Here is a 23,963-nt window from a genome sequence, read left to right as displayed (position 1 = left end):
TTTAGTAGAGGCAGGGTTTCACCATGTTTTCCAGGATGGTCTGGATCTCCTGACCTCATGATCCACCCGCCTCGGCCTCCCAAAGTGCTGGAATTACAGGCATGAGCCACCACGCCTGGCCTCCAAAAAGAACTATCACATTTGAAAAGCATACGCCTTTAAAACAGACAAAGCAACTATCACCTCCATTTGACAAAAGGAACAAAAGCTTCAAAAGCTAAATAACCTGCTCATAACCAGTAGGAAGCTAGTTAAAACAAGCCCAAAATCTTTGATACCAAAGGACAGTGCTCCTTCCAGCTGGGAGGCGAGGTAGCTCACGCTTGTAATCCCAGCACTTTGGGAGGCCAAGGTGGGCAGATCACAAGGTCAAGAGTTTGAGACTAGCCTGGCCAACATAGTGAAATCCCTTCTCTACTAAAAATACAAAAAATTACCTGGGTGTGGTGGTAGGCACCTGTAATCCCAGCTACTTGGGGGGGCTGAGGCAGGAGAATCACTTGAACCCAGGAGGCAAAGGTTGTAGGGAGCTGAGATCCTGCCACTGCACTCCAGCCCAGGTGACAGTGTGAGACTCTGTCTCAAAAAAATAAAAGACAGTCCTCCTTCCTCCATTTCAATGACTCTGACGCACTTAAAATTTTCTAAATAATTTTAGGGATATCAGTCACAAGGCTTAGAATCAAATAGTAACAACTCATGTACAAAAACCAGTATTTTTTAAAAATGCTCAGCTGGGCATGGTAGCTCACACCTGTAATCCTAGCCCTTTGGGAGGCCAAGGCTTGATGCCAGGAGTTTGAGACCAACTTGAACACAGGAAGACCCTGTCTCCACAAGAAATAAAAAAATTCCCCAGGCATGGTGGCATATGCTAATCCCATCTACTCAGAAGGGTGAGATGGGAGGATCACTTAATCCTGAGACTGCAATGAGTTACGACAGCAACACTGCACTCCAACTTGGGCAACAGAGCAAGACCCTGTCTCTTAACAAATAAATAAAATTAAAATAAAAAAATAAAAAGAAAATGCTAACTTTATTTCACTCTCAGGCCTAAAAATTAACAAGCTAACAAGCTTCTTTTTGAATGATTATCCATAATGGTATTTTCTTGTTGTAGATAACTCAGATCAAAGCACTATAAGCAACATTTTTTAGAGCAAATGAAAACAGATGTTGTCAAAGAAATTCTGCATTAGAAAGTAATTTCATTAAAGAAAAAAAAAAAAAAAAGAACTTGACAGGGTGTTGTGGCTCATGCCTGTAATCTCAACACTTTGAGAGGCTGAGGTAAATGCCTAGGAGTTCAAGACCAGCCTGGGTAACACCGGGAGACCTCATCTCTATAAATTAAAAATGTTTAATATTATCTTTTTAAAAAGGACTTATTTATGTAGCATGTTTACCTCAAATATTTCATGTTTCGATTATGGAGTATGTCTCTAAAAGAATTAACACTAATTATTTCTATTTAAGGTAATTTTACATCATTTCCTTTATTAGAAGAAATAACAGATCTGTGGATGGCATTTTGTGAAGGCTGCCTTCTATTAATAGCATACAAAACACTCATATATCTCCAAAAAGGTAGGTGAGTAATCACAAAACAAGCATAACTATTCATCCCAAAAGGTAGGACAGAACATGTGACAATGTGTGCAGAGTCCTGAACTAGATACTTGGACTCTGGTTCTGATCCTTGTACCTGGGTGACTTTAAGAAAATCATTTTAGGCTGGGCCCCGTGGCACACACCTGTAATCCCTGCTTTGGGAGGCTGGGGCAGGTGGATCATGAGGTCACGAGTTCAACACCAGCCTGGCCAACAGGGTGAAACCCCATCTCTATTAAAAATATAAAAATTAGCTGGGCGCAGTGGCAGGTGCCTGTAATCCCAACTACTCAGGAGGCTGAGGCAGGAGAATCACCTGAACCCAGGAATTGGAGGCTGCAGTGAGCTGAAATGGCACCACTGCACTCTAGCCTGGGTGACAGAGCAAGACTCCGTCTCAAAAAAAAAAAATCATTTTAAAGCTTTGAACTCCAATTTCCTCACATATAAAATGAGACTGGAGCAGCTGATCTCATGGACAATCCTACTCAGGTAACATGTATCAATTGATTGCTGGAAGACAGAATGATAATCATGCCCCCAAAATTAGAGTATTCGCAGACAACTGCCAGAGCAAAAATTTTAAATTTTAGATACATACATACACACACAAAAACAAATACTAACACTCTACATGCCAGATATGGGGGTGGTGGGCTGTGACCAAAACATGATGTAATGCATGTGCCAGAGGGTTGTACTTTTAAAAAGGAGTAGAAGAGTAAGTCTTTAGAGTAGCAGCTGCTGGGTAGGAGGTATTTAGTCCATAGAGCTGCTCTTAGATTGGAAGGGCATGGGAGAATGCAGTTCCATTATGTGATAGGGTTACACACAGACACACACACACACACGTGAGAAAAATCACTCAACTGTAAGCATTCAAAAGACAGACATCTTTCTTCTCTTTGTGGCTCCTGTACCTAGCTCAGTTCATAGAAGCCACAATAAGTACCTAATAAATATTAGTTGATCATTTACTGATTTACCATTAACTAATTCATGCCTGCTCTAGTGCTGTGGTCTGAGTGTGTACCCTAAAGTTCATGCTGAAAACCTAACCCCCCAGGTGATAGTATCAAGAGGTGGGGCCTTTGGGAGGCTTTGCCCTCATGAATGGAATTAATGCCTCTATAAAAGAGTCCCTAGAGAACCCCCCCTCTACATGAAGTTATGGTGAAAAGACAGCTGTCTATGAACAAGGGAGAGAGCCCTCACAAAGATGTCAAATTTGTTGGCACCTTGATCTTGAACTTCTCAGCCTCCAGAACGTGAGAAATAAACTTCTGTTGTTTATAAGCCACCCTGTCTGCAGTATTTTGTAATAGCAGTAAGAACAGACTAAGACATCTGGTAACATTCTCTGGTAAATACTAGGAATTCCTGGCCTTAAAGAGTGAGTTCATAGCTAATGAGAAAAGAAAGAAACAATATAAAGGATAACATGCTGTAGTCCACTATATACAACGGGCTTCCAGACCATTCAGAAAAACTGGATGAAAGATTTCTAAGGTAATACGTACTGAGTGCCTACGTGTAAGGCGTTTTACATACTTAAAGCCTCACAACTCTCGGGTAGTTTCACCAACCCATTTTACAGATGACAAAACTGTGGCTTACCAAGATTAAGGGGCAGAATTAAAAGAAGGGTCTAATTTCAAAGATGTTACCACTATACACACCATAATGTCTTGTTATTACATTTTCTCTTCAGACTTGGCAGTGAGGGGAAAGTTCAAAACCAGTCAAAAAACTTTTGTCCTGAACCAACATGAAATGAGCACCTAAAACTTTACCCAGTAAAGTCTTGAGAAGTGAAAGATCACTTCTAAAAATTTGTCTTCAACCTGATCTAAAAATCAAAAAACTAATTTTCTTTCAGCAGCTACATATGTACTTAATATAATGTTTCTACATCTAGACCTATACAAGTATAGGTCTAAACAAAACATGCACAACATGATTGGAGAACATAACTAGCAGTCATTTAAGAAAACAGACGTTTGGAAACATTTCAAGTGCATGAGATGAAAAATTTAGCTATGACCTACACATCTGGATCATTCCACTAACAGTATATTGTCACAGTTTACACAGTAAATTATCACAGTAAATTTTTTTTGAGGCGAGAAGGAGATTGAAATAGAAATGATTTAAAGTTTAAGAAATACAACTAATTATGAAGATACTGTAGGTACCCAATAAATCCTGTTAAATGGACTGGACAAGTGGAATGAGAACATGTTTTCCCACACCTCTGACTAGTACTTACCTTTCTTAGAAAGCTATTTTTTCAGCCATGAAAAAAGGGGCAGAATTTAGTACAGATAAAATATAAGTGGCTTATAAATCCTCTGAAAGGAAATCAACACACAGTATTTTGTGTCTCTAAGTTAAGCTCCTCAGGGACGGGGCAATGTCCAGAGGATGGTGGGCATACTACTTAGCAAACTAATGCAGGTTAATAAATATTGACACAATAAAACTGTCACAGTTTACACTCTAATTTTGTAAATAAAGATGAGTTAATTCCTACTGTGCTCTTGAATTTCTCCTGTGTATATTACAAATACATTAAGATTGCAAATTATTTCTTGAAGCTATTTCCTTTTTTATTCTGTGGTCAAGCTTATCAGTGTTTCTTAAAGGGCTTCTGGTCATCCTTAGGGCTTATCAGCAGCATCATTAATATCGTATTCATTTCACTAAAAATGTGGTAAGTAACTTAGATTTAAAAGCAGGATCTAATTTCAAAGCTATTTCCACTATACATACCAAGACAAAACTTTCTTATCTCTCTTAAATTCTAAATTTTACGTGATTTACCAAATTATCTCTTAAGTAAGAGTACTTGTTGGTCAGAAATGCGAGACAAACATTTATCCCACTTGTCCAATTTATTCAACAAGACCTCTGTGTCTCTGATATGTAACTTTCAACAGTTGTATTTCTTTGGGTCGTCTCCCAAAAAAATCTGTAATAATTTGCTGCTTCTCTCAATATTGCAGGCAGTGAAGCGATCCAAAATTATGGGTCATATCCATATTCCTTCATGACTGGAGCTAACTATAAACTGTAAAAGGCTATTAGTTTACATTTTCAACAGCACCCTAGCCACGTAATAAATATAATCTCAAACAGATTTTGTACTGTTAATAATTTAGCAAACTCATAGAAGTCATTAAAAAAATGTAGACGCTAGATTCTCTTTCAAGGATGCCAAGCTTCACCAGTGTATGTATTAAAATTATTTTAAAATTTTTACGGACTAAGGCATTTGGTACATTCAACTCTGCCTTTATCAACAAAAGCCTTTACCACCAAGATGAGGAAAGCATCCTTTTCCTTTTCTACACTAAAACGGGAAAGAAAAAGGCCAACTGCTTGCATGCAGGTCTGCATTTAACACAGCCGTCTCTGGCAAAACCAATAACTCACGTTCAACTTCAGAAATCCTGGTGGCCGGCTACACATGAGTAATCTGTGAACACAACCCTTGGGCTTGACACACCACTTCATCCGCCCTCCCTCCCCATCAATCCACCCCCAAAGCCCCAACCCAGCACACGGCTAAATATGTCTTCCCCAAGAGAGCCCAAAACCTCGACAACGCCGAGAAAGAAGGAAAAGGCCTGCCCTTCCCCGCCTGGGGCCCCGGCTGGCTCGACGAGGCTGGCTCCGAGGAGGCCCAAATCTCGACGCCGTGCACGTCCCGCCCCGCCCCGGGCCCCCTCGCGTCCCCTCCGGCGACAAAACCCTCCCGCCGGCGTTCAGCCACGACTGACAGTTACGGCTGCAGCAGCCGCGGCCACCAGGGGCCTACTCCTGGCACCAGCGCCTCCGGACCACGCGCCCCCAAACACTCGCCTCGGCGGCGGGGGGGCGGGGAACGGGGGTGCCGAGCTCGCCACCGAGGGCCCGGAAGGCCGGCCGGGCGACCGAGGACGGGGGGAAGGCAGCGCCGCCTGGCGCAGGCCGCGGCAACACTGACCTGTCGTCGCCCCCGCGCCTGGGCTGCGGCGGCCGCCTCGCTGGTCGTCGTCGCCCTCGCCCGCCGCCTCCGCCCGCCACCGCCTCGTTCCCTCTCGCTGCCGCCACCGCCGGGGCTCATGCGGGACCCGCGCTTCCTTCTTCGGAAACCAAGGCCGGGAAAGGGGGCGCCGGAGCCGCCAAAATCCCGGCGTTCGTCGCCAGCCGCCGCTGCCTGTCCACGCCGGGGGTCTGCGGGGCCCGCCTGGCAGGGGCTACAGGCCGCGAGCTATTCCGAGGAGGAGCCGAGGGAGGCGCCGCCGCCCGCAGCTGAGCGCGCCGGGTCGGCAGAGGTGAAGCGTAAGTAGGCGGCGGATGGCGGGCGCCCGGGCTGGCGGATGGCTACGCGGCGGCGGGGTGCGCGAGCGAGCGAAGGGTGATGTGTCGGGACCCGGCGAAGGGAAAAGGCCCTGTCGTCTCCTGTAGTCACCCCGAGCCCAGCGCCACCATCTTGGGAGAAACACGGATCTCGCGGCCGCGGCGCAAGACGGGAGGACTGGCTGGGCGGGCCGAGTATCCCGGCAGGCAGCGCGCGCGCCCGGCCGGGCGAGGGCTCCAGGCCGGGACGCGGGGACGTGGGGCGGGGCCAAGACGCGCGGGAGGGCGCCGCGCTCCGCCCCTCCTTCCCTCGCCTGCCCCGCCCCCCTCCCGCTTGCCGTCGCCGGCGGCGCACGGGCCATCGGGAAGGGGAGGCGGCCCGCGGCCCCTCGGAGTCCCACCAGGTTCCGTCGCCATCTTGCGACTGGACAGAAAGGGTGAACCCTCCTTGTCGTTCCTGCTGTCCGTGACCCGAAAGAATAAACCTGGTGCATCCGGAACCCCCCTGGAGCCCCCCAGGCGGGTTGCAGAGCCCTTTGGTGTGCCCAGCCGAGGAACGCCTCAGACCGCTGGGAGACGCGTGGTTCCGAAAGTCAGCAGAAAACGCAGGAACAGCCCCCAGCCCCGAGGCGGGGCAGGAGCCTGCGGTTCCCAGCTTTCCGACCCCAGCCCCTTTCCACCCGGCGCTGCCTGTGTAGACGTTGCAGGAGCGGCCCGAGAGTGCAGGCGAGATTTTAGGGGACCAAGGTCATATGCTTAGCCCTCTTGCCAACACAGGATGTGTCCCTAGTTTACCTGAGACGAAGGTAAAGTCCCGTCTCCTGCAGTTTGACGTTCAGTAGGTCGTCGGTTCAGAGAAGTTCCTCCTTGGTTAACCCCAACTGGATAGAGGCCAACTTTGATGAACATGACAGCCGAACCTTGTTAAAGCCATTACAGTTAAACCCATTTAAAGTCATATTTATGGGACTTTAGGTCACCATTTTATTTTAAAAGGTTTTTTTTTTTTTTTTTAACCATACATATACATACACACACACACACACACACACACACATATATACATATATATAGTTTTACAACATTTGGTTGCAAAGCCGTAAGAGTATCACTAACAATTCCTAGTGTTATGACTTGCAACTTTGCTAAGCCCTTGAACTACTGTATGAGTCCCCACGTCTAGTATTCAGATTTTTTAATATCAACAGTCATACATAGTGATGTATCTTTTTTAAATTTTTATTTTTAAACTTACACATGGAGCCTCACTATGTTAGGCCCAGGCTGGTCTCAAATTCCTGGCCTCAAGTGATTCTCCCACCTCGGCCTCCCAAAGTGCTGGGACTACAGGCATGAGACACAGCGCTAGGCCAGCAGTATGTTTTTTTAACTGTCAGTGTCAGAGCATCTTTTTTATATAGCCAAGTGCGTCCGCCTCACAACTATATCCAACTACTGAAAACCAACAATAGGCTAGAAGAATTTGTTATTCTAGGACAACTGATGATAAATGACAGCATGAAGCCATATTCAATTTTAAGATGTTTTAACTCAGGTCTTTATTCAGTTTTCCTCTCATTACACATCCACATTTGGAGACTATTTGCTGTTATATATAATGGAAAGGACTAGTAGGAATCATAATCTTTCAGAAATTTATCTTTGCAAGTTTTCAAAATAGACAACAAAGAATGTAAATCTTTAAGGACTTTATTGTTAGAATAATTAAAGCATACCATTACAACTATATCTAGCATGTGGAGATACTTTTAGATGTTCTACTTCCTTGTAAGTAGAAATTGTCAATAAATGAAATATAATTTTGTATTAGCCTGGTGTATCAAAAGTGGCAGAAATTCCTGAGTTCCAAAAAGATTAAAGACCGAAGGGAAATAAGTCTGCTTTTAGCTAGATGTCAGAATGACTATCCATTGCTTTACTGAGATCAAGGAGGATCTTAGTTCCTGTTATGAATCTGGAAAAATCACCTATATCCCTTTTAGTTCATTAATTTTAAATATGTATTCTTAGGTGTGACATTAGTGTTAGACTTGCTTTCAAGACCTCACTGTGCTTTTTGCTTTATCCATTTTCAAATATAGAAATATTTGCTGATCAAAATTACCAACATAAATATTTTCAGGAATCCTTAAGATACTAGTAGTGTTCCACTTCCCTGTACATCAGTTTATATGAAAAAAAAAAAAATTCTGCCATATCAGACCTATGTTTTTTATTTTCAGTTGTGTTTTTCCCAGAAAAGCAACTTTGTATCTACTAAGTGAACAGTGATTTCTTCAGACTTCTAGTACACAGTTTGATTTTAAAAACATCTGCATCAATGCCTTGAGCAAACTTTGAGCAAATGTTTATCCAGAACTATTTATGTGTCATACATTGGACTACTCGAACTACTATTTATGTGCCAGACCTTGGGAAACAATAAAAGATGAACAATCTCTATTCTTGCCCTCAAGAACTTGCGGTTCAAAAGGAATTCACACCTGTAAGACTGGACACTTTTTCAGAGTAACCCAACACCTCATTGATCATGAGGGTACCTACTAATATGTATCTGCTAATACTGACAAACTTTTTTTTAAAGGAAACATTTTACCCTGAATTGCTGGCGAAGTTGTTTTTTGACAGAGCTGTTTTGTTCCTGAAGATTTTTTATTGTGCCTGTCCTAACAGATGAATCAAAATGTGAAGACAACTCTTACTACTCAGCATGCCCCAGGATCAGAAATAAGTCAAGAGCATGGAAGAGACAAAATTCAGATATAGTGGGATAGAAGTCACTGTTGCTATTTTTAGGCTGCATCAAAATGTTACACACTCAACTTTTGAAAGACACTAAGCTTTCAGTATATGAATAGCTCCCATTATTTAGGAAATACTGTTGAGCAAGCTTAGTTCCGTGAAGAGCACTGCTTGGCATATGATAAGTACTCAATAAATGTTAGTGCTTAGTAGTAGTAATATTAGTATTATATGTATCATTGTTTAGTATTGCACACATCAGGCATGAACTCCTACATGCCCCCACCCTTAAATGCCTACAGACGTGTCTAAATTTGCATTCTTTGTGACCTCCAGTCTTAAGGTAGAAGCCATCCTTCTGTCCTTTCTACAGGTAATTTCTATGTCTTGAGGGAAGGGAGCTTCACTCAACACTCTTACTCCCTTCAGCATTACCTCTCCTGTTCATAAATTCTCCCTCTACTTTGTCCCTTCTATTTAGAAAAGCTGTCTATACTTGGACCTATTATCTACCAAATCCCTCTTCGACTACGGAAGTGTAGCAGCTCCCTGCATTTTACTATATGCATTGCTTTTATCAATTTCATTGTGGCGTAACGGCCAAATTGAAAGGTTGCTTCTCAGTTTTCATAGCATCTGACCTCTCTGCAGCCTTTCACGCTGCCAACCACTGCCTCCTGGAAACTGCTCCCTTGGTTCTGTCACCTTACAGTCTCTGCTCTTCTGCCTTGTCTTAGGCCACTCTTTTTCAGGTCTCCTGTGCAGAATCCTCCCTCTCCATCCTTGGTTCTCTTTGCCTACCATGTTATAATCTTTGATAGAGCTATTTACATATACTCTTCTGTCACTTATTTCAGTCAGGGATCAAGTCTGAATCTTGAACATAGACCTCAGTCAAAAGCATCGACGCAGTATCTTCAACCCCTTATTGGAAACTTGTCCTGGGTGTTCTGCAGGCACCTCGGGCTCAACATGTCTAACATCAAGCCCCTGAGTTTGTTGTGTTTTCCACCATTGACTGAGATGTGATAACAATGCAAAGGAGCAGGTTTGGGAAGAACAAGCAGGCTAGCTTTGGTAATGTTAAATTTGAGATACCTGTTTGCATTCTCCTCTTCATCTGTAATAATAGAACATCTAGCCAGATACAGGCTTGCCTATAATAAACCCTAAGTGTGGCCATATCTCTGAGTTCTGGCCAGTAGAATGTGAGCAGAAATGATGTATGCAACTTCCAGATCATTTTCTGAAAGAAATTGGGTGTCACTTGCCCTTTCTTTTTGTCTTTTTCTGATGAGTGTATGTATTAAATAGTTGGGGTAGTGAACTATGTTGGAAGATGCTGTGGTTTGAATGATGGCATACCCTTCAAAATTCATGTTTCAACTTAATCACCATTGTGGTGATGTTAATACCTGATTGAATCATCAGGGCCCTGCCTCATGGATGGATTAGTACCCTTGTAAAAGGACTGGAGGGAACTAGCTTAGGCCTTCTTTTGTTCTTCCATCCCTTTAGCCACATGAGGACACAGCATTCACCTCCTCCAGAGGATATAGCAATAAGGTGCCACTTTGGAAACAGAAAGCAGCCTTCACCAGACACTGAACCTGCCGGGGGTCTTGATCTTTTACTTCCCAGTCTTTAGAACTGTGAAAAAGGATGTATCTGTTCTTTATAAATTTCCCAGTCTCAGGTATGTTGTTATAACAGCATAAACAGACTAAGACAAGGGGAAACATTCTAGGGATTGCAGAGCAACAAGAAGGGACCCTGAGGACTTCACTGGGAAGGCCCTGTGTACCAGGTCAACTCTGATGTGAGACAGCTACTGATTTCTATGATCTGCCATGGTTATTCTAAATCCCTTTTACTGCAGCAGACTTTGTGTCTTAATATCCAAGCAAAGATATCAGGAGGCAGTTGGATGTGGAAGTCTAGAGTTAGAGGAGAATGAAACCAACTCATCCTTCATTCTTTGACTTGATTGGTGAGTCTACCATCTATGAATAATGTTAGTGATCCTAGATTTCTTCCTTTCCCTCACCTGGCAATTAAGAGGCAAAGTTGTATATCTTTAAAAAATTGGCTTTAGAATTGGTGTAGCAAAGTGGCTGAGAGCACAGGCCCCCAACTTTCGGCAAGTGCAGAGATGCCAGGCAAGATTGTAAACTCCTTTCTGATTTAGTTTTCTCATCTATAAAATGGAGTTGTTGTGAGAATTAGGTGTTAATATACATAAAGCTCTCAGAATAATCCTGGGCACAGAGTACAAGCTCAACAAAGGCAGGCTTCCCTCCCTGCCCCCCATGCAAATCCCAGTTCTGCCACTTTTACCAGATATGCAACCTTGAGTACTTCAATTAATATCTGTTTCCTCTTTAGGAAAGTGGGAAAAAGTAGGACCACTCTAATCCTTCATTCATCCATTCAGTGCATATTTATTGAATAGGTGCTATGTGCCAGCATTGTTCTTGGTGTTGAGAATACAGCAGTGAACAGAAACAGTCTACCCTCATGGAGTTTGTGACCCATGGAGGAGGAAAACCAACACATATGTGTTCTATCAGAATATGATATATTAAGGAGAAATATAAAGCACGGCAAAGGGAATAGGAGTTCCGTCATGCAGAGTGTCCAGAGAAGTTCTTATAGAAAAGAATACTTTTAATCAGAGGCTTGACAGAAGTGAGGAATGAACTGTGGGAATGTAAAGGGAAGAACCTTCTGGAATCGTCTAGTCAACCTGCCGATAGTCATCTAGGAACACCTAGCAAGATGCTGTGGCTAGAGAGAGAGAGGAGTTGGAGATGAGCTCAGAGAAGTCACAGTGGGTCACAGCCTGGAGGACTTTGTAGCTTTTCCTAAGAAAAGCTACAATGTGCTGAATGAGGGAGGAAGCCTCTGGAAGGGTTTCAGAAAGTTTTGACAAGATCTATAGAATAGTTTTAGCTACTGTGTGGAGAATGGGCAAAGATAGTGCATGTGAAGTGCTTAGTACCTGACACGTGGGAAGTGTTCAATAAATGGTAATAAGCACTACTGTCATCATCATTATCATAACATCCGTTTCCTCCTGTGTATTTCCACTGCTACTACCTTAGTTTAGAACATTATTGTTTAGACCCGTAGACTGTAGGTTCCAGAAGGGTAAGGTCATATTATCTCATTCACTATTTTAACCCCAACACTCAGAGGGTGCTGGTTCATATTATACTACTTTCCTGCCAAATGTCCTCATCACAGAATGTTTTCTTAAGAAACATGCATCATTACCTTGCTGCCTTTCTTAACTATCAGAGGCTCACCATGGCCCTCTGAATAATGTCTAAACTCCAAAAACAGGGCCCATTGGATGTGGCACCTGCCTCCCTTCCAGCCCCATCTCCCAGTCCCCACATGAATGTATTGCTCAGGCAGTACTTAAACTTGAGAGTCATTTAGAGCTCTTTTGCATGCAGTTTATTCTACCTTTTAGACAATTTCAAGCTCCTCCTCCGAGAAGCCTCTCTGTTCTACTCAAGCAGGGTCACTGCTCATGCCTCTGTGTCCCTTCTACACACTCGATGTATGAACTTACACTTCTGTCTCCCCTTAAGCTCCTTGGGAGAGGAGAGCTCCCTTGACTTCTTGTGTTCCCAGTATTTATCTCAATGGCTAAAACCCAGTTACTCCTCAAAAAAGGTTTGAATGAGTATATCACACTTTGTGAGTGTAAAAGTTAAGAACGGAGACCAGTGTGTCTAACAGAGGACCCCTTTACTGAGCTAACGTGTAATAAAGTAGTGTATCTTTGAATGTTTCCTTTTTCAACTATGTCAATAGAGATACAAAGTGCAGAGGTGCCTGCTTATACAATTGAGTGGCAACAAAAAAATCAGGCAAATGAATTTAATGTAAGAAATCTTAACTTCTTGTCAATCCCAATAAATAAACAACGAAGTCTCTTATTTAGAACATTAGTATATGAAGTATGAAATTAAGATCGTGAACAAGATGATCTATGAAGTCCTTCTAAAGCTATGACTTATTCAACCACCAATTTCACTAATTGCCTCTATAGCCAAGACCACACAAGAAGTTACTGGAGCAAAAACCTGGAAATCTATCAAATCGTGCTTTGACCTTGGTCATCTCAATCTCTTTGTGCCTGCCTTAACCCAGCTGGAGAATAGGTGGAAAAGGGAAGCATTTCATTGAACACCAGCTGCTGCTGCTGCTAATCTGAGCTGTTCTGAATAAAACAGTTCCACTCAAATCAATGAAGCAGCCCTTAGAAATTTTTCCTTCTGACATGCACATCGTTTGAGTTCTTTGAAATCATTCACACTGCAATCTATATCTCTAATACCATTTTAAACACATAACATACTGATTCTAACAGGGATGCTAACAAAATGATTTTAAATCTAAGGAAATGCATTGATTAAATTAAATCTTAGTATTAAAGATGGTGCAGACATTTCCACTTAAACTGTTTTTCTTCAGAATCTCCCAACTGATAAAAACATCTGGCTAGGGAAGAATCGTGAATATCATTTATAATTGATACACTATTATGTTTTAGTACTGCTTGAGGCTCACATACAAGCACAAAATTCTGTTATCAAAATGATAAATGTTACTATGTGGACTCTTTGGCATTGCTTCAAACAAAATTTTACACTTAAAGCTTGACTTTTTAAAATTGTTGATTTTACTTTTATTTGGTAACATTAAATTAGTATACTACGTATGGAAATACCAGGATTTTTAAGATAGTAATATAGATATCATTTATCACATAAATATTTATATTGCTTCTTTTTTTAAGTTACTGCTAAGCATAGTACTGATTACATCCATATTTCAGTACTTACCACAAAGTTCCTGAAAGGACAGTATATTTCTGTAAGTTAAATTTGTACACTAATTAGGTGCCAGTTGTTTAAATAAATGTCATTAATTCGTACAACAATCTTGGATATTATACACTTTATGGATTAGAAAATTGAGCTTAGAATAAGTGAGCAACTTGCCCATGGTCTCACAGCCAAAAACTAGTAGTGTAGGATTTAAACCCATGGGTGTGTATATGCTCTTACTGTAGCATGTTGCTTTCTTGGAAAACAAAAATAAATTTCAAAAATATATTTCATTGAAATGTTTCCTCAGTCATTCAATAATTCCTTTTTTCATTGCTTCATGGAAATCTTATTCTCAAATTATTATCGCAGCAGAAAACTCTTTTTTATACTGTTCCATTCAAGATTGGGCATCTGGGAGTCCCAGCCATCTTCATCTGCCATCACTCCTTTCCAGCACTCTGTCCTAGTTATGTGATATTAAGGCAGCTACTTAATTTCTTTCAACCTTGATTTCTTCATTTGTAAAGGGAATGATAGTGTGAGGAGAAAAGAGACAACGTGTTGCTAAGGACTTATTTTGCGCCTTAAGGACTTATTAATAATTAAGCTCAATAAATGATGAATGAATGGACAAAATCATCTTAGTTTGCATTTCCCCCAGAAACAGGTCTTGACACAATGATTTGAATGCAAGTAACTTATCTGGGAAATGATCCCAAGAAACACTGGTAAGGAAGTAAGTGAGCTAGGGAAGGGAGGAAACCAAAAAGTGTGTATTATCAATCAAGTGTCTACTTTGGACAACTAGAATTTACTTCTGTTGAAGAACACTGGGAGCCCGTGTGGAACACACACTTCCCAGTTATCCTGTGAGTGTATACTGTTGTTATCCTCATCTGGTTGACTTGCTGTGGTTGGGACACAGCAGCTCCGGCTGGTCAGAGTGCCCTAAGCAAGAAATGCATGTGCTGGCAAGTGAAACGAGGACTGGTGTGCAACACAGTAGTAAGATCCAGGGCACCAGTAGTGTTTGCCACACAAATAAATGAACAAACAAACCGAGCTTGGTGAGTTGATTACAGTTCAGATCTGGCCCTCATGATTGCAGGCTTAGAAACCTACTTCAGGCAGCCCACCAACAAAACTCACATTAACCCAACTCAAAAGATGGAATTATAAAATAAGAATGCCAGTTCGTTGATTTAAACTGAAAAGCTACCCGTCACAGGGACTGGAATGATGGAAAGGACTGGGATGCATGTGACCAGAGCATTCTTTTCCTGTAAGAAGACACACAGGGTCCCCACATAGCAGACGGTTCTTAGGAAAGGTGAAATCTAGACAAAGGGAATTGGCAGAACAGGAATTGAAGGAACTGGAAGGTTGATAACTAACACATTCAACTTCCATGAAGTATCATTGACAGAGGAATGACTGTATTTGAAGCTTTTGGGCAAATATCCCCTTGGAAGTTATAGCCAGCATTTCCTAGTCTGATTCTATGCCATGTTTTCATTGATGACTAGCCCTTTTCTTTAGAAATGTCAGGTTTCCATTATATCTTGCAGGCCTGGAAGCCATTTCTCTTTTTTTTAAAGTGACTTATATCAAACTCTGCTTTGGTCCATATATGAATAAGCCAAAAGGTTAACACTCAAAAGCAATCATATTTTCCTTTTTCTTCAATGTTTCTGTGGTGTTTCTCACTATGGATGCCAAGTGTTAACAGTATGATATTTTATTACATGAATGAATGTACTCTCCTCACATCAAGAAGTCCTTTTGTCTGAACTTCAGGGCTTTCAGACCTATGAAACCTACTATCTCGCTCTCAGTAGCTTTTCTCCCTGTTTCTCTTTTTTTTCAATTTATTTTATACATATATACTTAAGTAGAGATTAGATATCATTATGTTACCCAGACTGGTCTTGAACTCCTGGGCTCAAGTGATCCTCCCACTCAGCCTCCCAAAGTGCTAAGATTACAGGCATGAGCCCCCAACCCAGTCTCCCAATCTCTCTCTTATGTCAAATACTTCTCATATGAAACATGCCATAGTTGTTTATATGTCTTCATTTCTTGGTCATTTTTTTAAACCTAAAGAAAAGTTTAGAGACTAGTATAATTAATACCCATCTTTTCTTTACCTAGATGTTCCAGTAGTTTATATCTGGCCATATTTGTTCTATCTATCCATTTATCTGTTATCTCCAGCTATGGACCCATTTATCATAAGTTAGAGACTTTGTAATGCTTTATCCGTAAATATTTCAGCATGTTTTCCATAAGAACCAGGGCATTGCTCTATGTGACCATAAACCACATATAATTTAATCTTGTTCTGGGTTAGCAGGAGCAACGTCTTCCTTAGCAGGCCAGTTTTATGATATAGTTCTGGAAAATGTTCTCAGAAACACAACCTAGAGCCTAGGCTGTCTTTTCATCCCTTCTGATTAAACTGTGATATTACCAATTTTTTTCTTAATAAACCTTTTCTTGCTGTAGAGGAAAGGGTTAAGTCAGCAGTCCTGGGTTGTTCAAACCCTGCAGATTCCAAAAAATGGCCTACTTTCAGGATTGGTCCTTGGCTAGCCCTTGACTATCTCTGAGACCCTGAAATGTTCTTCCTGATCAGAGTGTTTTATGTACCTGAAGCTGTGGGCCATGCTAAATCAGTTTGACCAGATAAGTTCCTCCTAACTAAGTGATTTATGGTAAATGCCCATTTTTGGCTCAGGAGCTGGCAGGGAGAGGAGAGGTTTGTGGTGGCAGGAGTATAAGTCACACAGGTACTATATACCTGTGTGACTGACCACTAATACCTGTGAAAACCCTGGACACCAAGCTGTGGGTTATCTTCAAATAATGGCAAAACTTATGAAGTATTGCCAACCAGGAGGCTACTTCACATGCGTTACACATTATTGCAGAGAGAATTAAGTGTATCTCCATGTGACTCCAGTGGAGAGAACATCTGGAAGCTTGGACCTAGCTTCTCCTGGATTTCATCCCATGCACCTTTTCCCTTTGCTGATTTTAATCTGTATCCATTTTCTATAAAAACTACAACCAAGAGCGTAACAGCTTTTCTGAGTCCTATGAGTCCTTCCAGCAAATACTTGAGCATAAGGGTCATCTAGGATCATCTGGCATGCCTGCCTAGACTAGTTACTATGGATTCTGGTGCCTCCAACCAAGAAGTATTACTGATGCAGAATTGATGCCAAAAGACCCTTAAAGAAATAGAAATCTGGGACTAGTGTCTGAAATGGATTTGAAAACAGTAAGTATCTAAGTAGTGCTGACAGTGGGACAGTGATCCATGGCACACAGTGACCAAATAATCACTTAAATGATCTTTTATAGTCAACTGGACTAAAGTGGCTTTTGAAGGGAAGGCTTTGATTGAAGAGACTGCAGTTCAAGTCATTGCGAAGGCCATTTACTGTCTAACTTAGGAGCGAAATCTTGCACAAAAGAGCTAGGGTAGCAATCTGAATAGTATGGCCTTCAGGGATCCTTGACAGAGGGCAATTGGTCGTAAAGTCCCAAGGACTGAACTAGGTAAGCGGTTTACTATGTCCTTTTAGATGAGTACAGCTGTAGTTCTGAGTAAACCAAAGCTTGACTTAAGCTACCTCAGTGGAGAGGCACAGCCCCTTGCCAGGTCCCAGACCTCAATCAGTTCATAAAGAGTCGTGTGAATGAAGGAGCAATAACCCAACAAGTTCATGCTGTATATTTTCCTTCTAGCCCTCCTGAAGGCTATGTGATCATTTAGCAGGATAACTGTTAACCAAGGGCAAGGAAATTTCCAGAACTTTCAGCGATTTAGGGGCACTGTCGCTGAGCTAACGTGTAATAGTTCCTGGCAACCAGAGAGATACTCTGGTTCTTCAAGCATGATGAGGGTTTGTAAGCATTAGTTGACATCATTTCTCCACGGGTCCAGTAAGTCCATGAGCCACCCTGTGATTAATTCTCCAGATCCTGAATGTGAGTTGTAATAGGCATACTTGTTATCTGACAAGATCCTCAATTGTTCCACTGACCCATGGAATGAGGGGCTCTCATGACAGAAATCTATGAACCTACACCTCTATTTGAAAAGATAATCCAAAAGCAATACCATGCCTCAAGGGGAATCATAGTAATTACTGCCACCACCAAAATTTGGAAAGATATAGGTCTGTCGATTTCTACTACCTCTCCCACTTAACTTGCTTGTTTGGCTTGTGCAAAAATCAGATGGATATTGGAGAATGACAGTGGGGATGATCATACATCTAATCAGGTGGAGATTTCAATGGTAGCTGCTGTTCTTTTCTTTTGTTGAATGCTATCAACCCACAGACTGAAGATTGGTGAACCTTAGGTAGAGTAAAAGAAAACCTCACTGAAGCACACCACAGTCAGACTGCTAAAAACCAAAGATAATGAGATGGCCCTGAATATAGTCAGAGAAATGAGACACATAACCTTTAAAGGACCAACAATAAAACTTACAGCTGACTTTTTATCAGAAATTATAGGTGCCAGGAAAAAATAGAATAGCATCTCTGAAAGCTGAGAGAGAAAAAGCAGCCAACCTAAAATTTTATACTCAGAGAAAATAGTCTTCATAAATAAATGGAAAATAAAAATGTTTTAGACCAAAAAAAGTTGAAAATAGTCATGGCCAGTAGATTTTTTCTAGAAGAAATTTTTTTAAAATAGACTCTTCAGGCTGAAAGAAAGTTATCCTGGATGAAAGCATAAAACTGCAAGAAAGAGTAATAAAGAGCACTGGATTGGGTAAATATATCTAAAAAATACAAACAAGTAATAACTGTTAAAAATGATCATTATGATGTATTGTGAAATGCCTAATATACAGATGTAAAAATATTTGCCAGCAATAGCACAAAGACTGAGGACAGTGAGTTGATTCAATGTATTGTAAAGTTCTTACACCCTCAGGAGGTGGTAAAAACAACTACCTTAAGGTAGACTGTAATATGTGAAGAATTTGTATTGAATCTCTAGCTAACTGTTAAAATATCCAAGAATACCTAATAGAGGAGAATGACAGAATAGCAAAAAAGTTGATTATTCAAAAGAAGACAGAAGAGAAAAATGAGATAAAAATAGATAGAGTTAATAGAAAATAAATAGCAAGACTGCAGATATAAATCCATCTCTTTTATTAGTCACATGGTATATGTGTAACTAAACATTTCAATTAAAGACAGATTGTTATACTGGATACAAAAACAAGACCCAAGTATGTGCTATTGATAAGAAAGGCAGTTGAAATGTAAGAATACAGTGAAATGGAGGGTAAAAGGATAGAAGAATAACATGCAAACAATAGCTATAAATAAGAGAGTTGATTATTAATATATAACATCAGGCTAATAGACTTTAAGGTAAGAAAAATCACTAGAAGAACACAAGAACATTTTGTAATAATAAAAGTAGCAATTAAACAGAGAAAAATCATAAAATATTCTGTATGTGATATTTCACCTATATGCACCTAATAGCTTCAAAATATGTATTTCAAAATGTAACAGAACTACAAGAGGAAACATCTAAAATCATATAATAATAGTTGGAGATTTTCACACACACTTCTCAGTATTAGAACAGCAGTCAAAGAATCAACAGGGATATAAAATATTTGAACAGCATGAGTCATTAAATTAATCAAATTGACTACGTAAAATACCACAGTTAACAGTTGCAGATCGGATTTTCTTTTTATATGCACAGGGAACTGTTACCAAAGCATACCGTATAGTGGCCCCTAATTTAAGTCCTAAAAGTCCTAAAATGTTTTCAAATGATTGATAACATTTAGGCTGTGTTCTTTGACTACAGTGATTTTAAACTGAAAATCCAAAACAGAAATGTAACTAGACAAATCTCCAATAGGTTAGCAATTAAGCAGCATACTTCTAAATAACCCATTGGTAAAAGGATAAGTTACAGCAAATCTTAGAAAATAGTTTGAATCAAATGATAATACTGTATATCAGATTAAAGCCAGTTAAATGCAGCTAAAGAAGTGCTTAGAGGAAAACTAATGGTTTTAAATAGAATGAAATTTGAAAATCAATGATCTAAACCAGGGATCAGCACATTTTTTCCTGTAAAGCAGGGGCCCCCAACCCTTGTCTTGGCCTGATAGAAACGGCCACACAGCAGGAGGTGAGGGCAGGTGAGTGAGCGAAGCTACATCTGTGTTTACAGCTGCTCCCTGTCACTCACATCACTGCCCGAGTTCCACCTCCCATCAGATCAGTGGCACCATTAGATTCTCATAGGAGCACAAACCCTATTGTGAACTGCACGTGCAAGGGATCTAGGTTGCACACTCCTTATGAGAATCTAATGCCTGATGATCTGTTACTGCCTCCCATTACCCCCAGATGGGACCATCTAGTTGCAGAAAAATAACCTCAGAGCTCCCACTGATTCTATATGATGGTGAGTTGTATAATTACTTCATTTTATGTTACAATGTAATCACAGAAATAAAGTGCACAATAAGTGTAAAGCGCTTGGATCATCCTGAAACCATTTCCCACCCCTGGTACGTGGAAAAATTGTCTTCTATGAAACCAGTCCCTGGTGTCAAAAGGTTTGGGGACTGCTGCTGTAAAGGGCCAGAGAGTAGATGTTTTAGGCTTTCTGGGTTATGTGGTCTCTGTCCCAGCTACTGAAGGCTGCCATTGTGGAGTGAAGGCATACGTAGATATTAACAGGTAGGTGACCCATGAGCTATGGTTTGGGTGATGCTTAATTCAAGGACTGTGAAGAATGGACATGGTCTTTAGATCTGTTTTTTGTTTGTTTGTTTTTTTTAAAGCAGTTTATTTGAGCAACCTAACACACTTGGGTGAAAAATGAAGTCACACCATAGCATATGCAAGGAAATTATAGAAAACTTTGATCTCTCTGTGATGGTACATCCTTCAACTTTGTGTTTACCTCCTCAGAGACGCCTTTTCTGGCCTCTACATGTCAAAATAGTATTGCCCCATGTGCTTTTGCTTCTATTTTTTTCCCCTGGTACATTTTTTCTAGTATTCACCTCTACTTTAAATTATATCAGTAATTTTAAAAAAAAGCTTAATAGAGACAGGGTCTCACTGTGTTGCCCAGGCTGGTCTCAAATTCCTGGGCTCAAGCAGTCCTCTCACGTCAGCCTCCTGGGTACCTGGCACAATCCACCTTTCCATCTTACATACTGAACTGAAAGTTCTATGAAAACATAAACTTTCTCTTGTCTGCTACTGTATATTTAGCACCCAGAACACTGCCTGGCATAAAGTAGGTGTTCATAATTATTTATTGAATATGTAAATACATTATAGGAAAGAGGACTGGAAGTCAGAAACCCCCAAGTCCCAGAAGTGACACTAAATGATGTGCATGAAGAGCTACTCATAGTCACATTCAATTGATCCCTGGGAGACATGTGGCAACAGAGGTAAGGCATGATAAGCAAGGCTTAGAAGATCTTTGATGGCTGACATCAAATCTGTGCTGTCCTTTACTTAAGAAAAGGAGGACTTATTCATGCTCATCAGAAATGGCATTACAAAAAGAAAAAAAAGAAAGTAAGACCCACATTGCTTTCCCAGGCAATAAGACATTCACGGAGAATTGTGAGTAAGGCACAAACACAGCTTCTCCATCTCCCTTGTTGGAATAAACAGGTAAGATCGCTGGTGAGGAAGGGCCTGTGTGGAGTGGTGGATGACCTTGACTTAATCCTCTCTTCTCCCTAGAGGAAACATTCATGAAAATAATTTCCCTACATTTCTTTATACTTTTGCCATCTAAGCTTGAATTCCTAAACACTATAGTTTAGTTTTCCTTGTTTTCTGAACATTATGTAAAAGGAGTCATATAGCATGTACTCTTTTGTGTCCACCTTTTTCATTCAAAATTATGTTTTTGAGATGTGTCCATGTTGTAGCATGGAGCTACAGTGAGTTTATTTTCACTGCTATATAATGCTAATATATTATACTGTATGAATTCATTCTACTGCTGATGGGCATTTCAGTTTTCTCCTATTTTTGGATATAATGAATAATGCTGCTAGAAAAATTCTTGAAATGAATGTAAGCTGCTGCTTTCTGAAGCATGAACAAAGGACTCTTCCGCCACAGAGACAGTTTCCTAGGTACTCTAAGCTTCCTTATTACAGTTCAGTTTTATAACCTTTGATAATTGTTTGGCTATATTCTTTCACTAGACAGCATGATTCATCAACACAAAATAATCCACACTTTCTATCTTAATCCATTTTGTGTTGCTATAAATACCTGAGGCTGGGTAATTTATAGAGAAAAGAGGTTTATTTAACTCATGGTTCTGCAGGCTGTATAGGAACCAAGGCACTGACATCTGCTCAGCTTCGGGTGAGGGCTTTTGTGCAGTGTGAAACATGACAAAGAAGGTCAAAGGGGAAGTGGGCATGTGTGAAGAGGGACCTTCCTTATTTTTCTGTCAATACATGTTTGCTAAGAGGGCATGTGATGAGGACTAGTGGGATTTAAGATTTTTTTTTTAAGATCATTGATGTCATTTGGCCCCTTGCAAGAAAGTGTGCTAGACTCCTCCCTGTTTGTTTCTATTAATGGGGCCTAGGCATCACACAAATCAATGATATCAATAATACATTAAGGTCTTGTTTAAGTCACACAGTTTAAGTCTAGTCCTACTTTAGCAGCTCTCCAGCTCCCTTAATAAGGCTACTAAAGAGCAAAAATAACAGTAAGGACTAACGACAATTGTGAATTGTTAATACCTATATGACGCTCCGGGACAGTTTGTTAACATTCACTTTTCCTGGCTTCACTTGGAGAGTCTGGATTAATAGGCCTGAAGTCGAGACCAGGAAATTGCATTTTTAATAGGCACCCAAAGGAGACGTCAACGCAGATGTTCTTTTGACCACACTGTGGCAGAGCGATCAACAAACAATGGCAGGAAGGAGAAGCAAGGGTCACAACTACAGTAGGGAAAAGAAGGATGAACGTCTGGAGAAAGATGATGAGAAAACCAATTGTGCTTCTTGCTGGGGACAGGGATACAGTTCTGACTGTGGGCAGTGGTGGTAGTTTACAGCCTTCAGGGCCCTCCTCTCTGGGCATGTTCACCTCCCACTCTAGGGTTCAGGCAAGCTGCGGATCTTACCTTCCACATAGCCTGGCAGACTCTCCAAAGCTTCAAAGGTTCATGCACTTACACAGCAATAAATCATTTGAGGGGGCTCTTTCAAAACTGAAAGCAACATGCTGGATTTTAGATTCTGTCCAACGTAAAAATGTTAAGAGGACAAAGAAGTTAAATTAGGCCAATAAATATACCAGGTGAGATAAGGTGAAAAATTAGTAATATTAAGCAAGAACAATAAAGATACTAAAAAGAACTAAGCAGAATATTAGGTATCAAAAATAATACTTAAAGAATACTGTCATTGGATGAGTAGCAGACAGGATGTGTCAGAGGATTGAATTAATGAGTTAGAAGACAAATTGAAAAAAATCTCTGCAAAGGAAAAAACAGAAAAATATTGTATACAAACCCAAAAGATATGCAGTGGAATAGAGGTGGTAATACTCAGATAATAGTTGTCCCAGAAAGGAAATATAAATGGAGATAAAGAAGTATTTGAAGAAACAAGGGAGAAAAGTTTTCCCGGATTAAGGATGAAAGACTTCTGTTTCAAAGAAATCATAGTGTCCAGGAGGAGAGAGAAGGAAAAACGCAACCAGACACTTTATAGTAAGACTTAATGTCAAAGGCAAAGAGAAATTTGAAGGCTTCAGTGACAAAACCAATCACAAGCCCAAGAATCACATTGTTATCAGATCTCTTTCTGTATCAGCTTGATGCGGAAGACAACAAAGTAGGATTTCCAACACACTGACAACTTAGAATCTCGAATTTTATATCCAGACAAATCATCATTCAAATTCAGAGATATGATAAGGTATTCTCAGGCATAGAAAGCCTCAGGAGCTTTGCCACACAGAGATGTGACTTGGGAACATTTAGGGCTGAAATATTGATGTAAGTGGAGAGAAGAAAATCCAGAGACACTGCAGGACATAGATGAAGGAATTGGGTTTTCATTCTTTGGTAAAATGTATTGTTTTCTCTAAAACATAAAATTAAAGAAAAAGAGAAAAATGTATGTATAATAACTCTGAATTTTAAACCAACAAAGAATGAGGAATCAGAGTTATTTGAAAGTGTATTAAGATTCTTCTTTGGGAGTAAGGTGTAGATGTCAATATCCCCACTTCCAAAAAAAAAAAAAAAAAGCAAGACCAATTAAATGATGGAAAAAGTAGGAGAGAACTGAAATAATAAACTAAGATTGTGAAAGTG

The 23,963-nt window shown here is 40.6% G+C and overlaps 2 protein-coding genes across 2 annotated transcripts in view; one reads left to right on the top strand and one right to left on the bottom strand.

The window, feature by feature from the left end:
* Positions 1 to 5,733, bottom strand: part of UBE3A (ubiquitin protein ligase E3A) — a 96,527-nt gene extending 90,794 nt beyond the window's left edge. The window contains exon 1 of the mRNA XM_037737250.1: positions 5,603 to 5,733. The gene's annotated coding sequence lies outside the window, so the exon portion shown is untranslated. The remainder of the gene's footprint in view (positions 1 to 5,602) is intronic.
* LOC119470597 (translation initiation factor IF-2-like) overlaps positions 4,828 to 23,963 on the top strand; it is a 35,476-nt gene continuing 16,340 nt past the window's right edge. Inside the window, exons 1-2 of the mRNA XM_037737263.1 lie at positions 4,828 to 5,005; positions 5,164 to 5,940. Of these exons, the coding sequence (XP_037593191.1) occupies positions 4,828 to 5,005; positions 5,164 to 5,940 (955 nt within the window). The remainder of the gene's footprint in view (positions 5,006 to 5,163; positions 5,941 to 23,963) is intronic.

Source organism: Cebus imitator, unplaced genomic scaffold, assembly GCF_001604975.1.
Source record: "Cebus imitator isolate Cc_AM_T3 unplaced genomic scaffold, Cebus_imitator-1.0 Scaffold36, whole genome shotgun sequence".
NCBI lineage: Eukaryota > Metazoa > Chordata > Mammalia > Primates > Cebidae > Cebus > Cebus imitator.
This window is presented reverse-complemented; position numbering and strand designations above follow the sequence as displayed.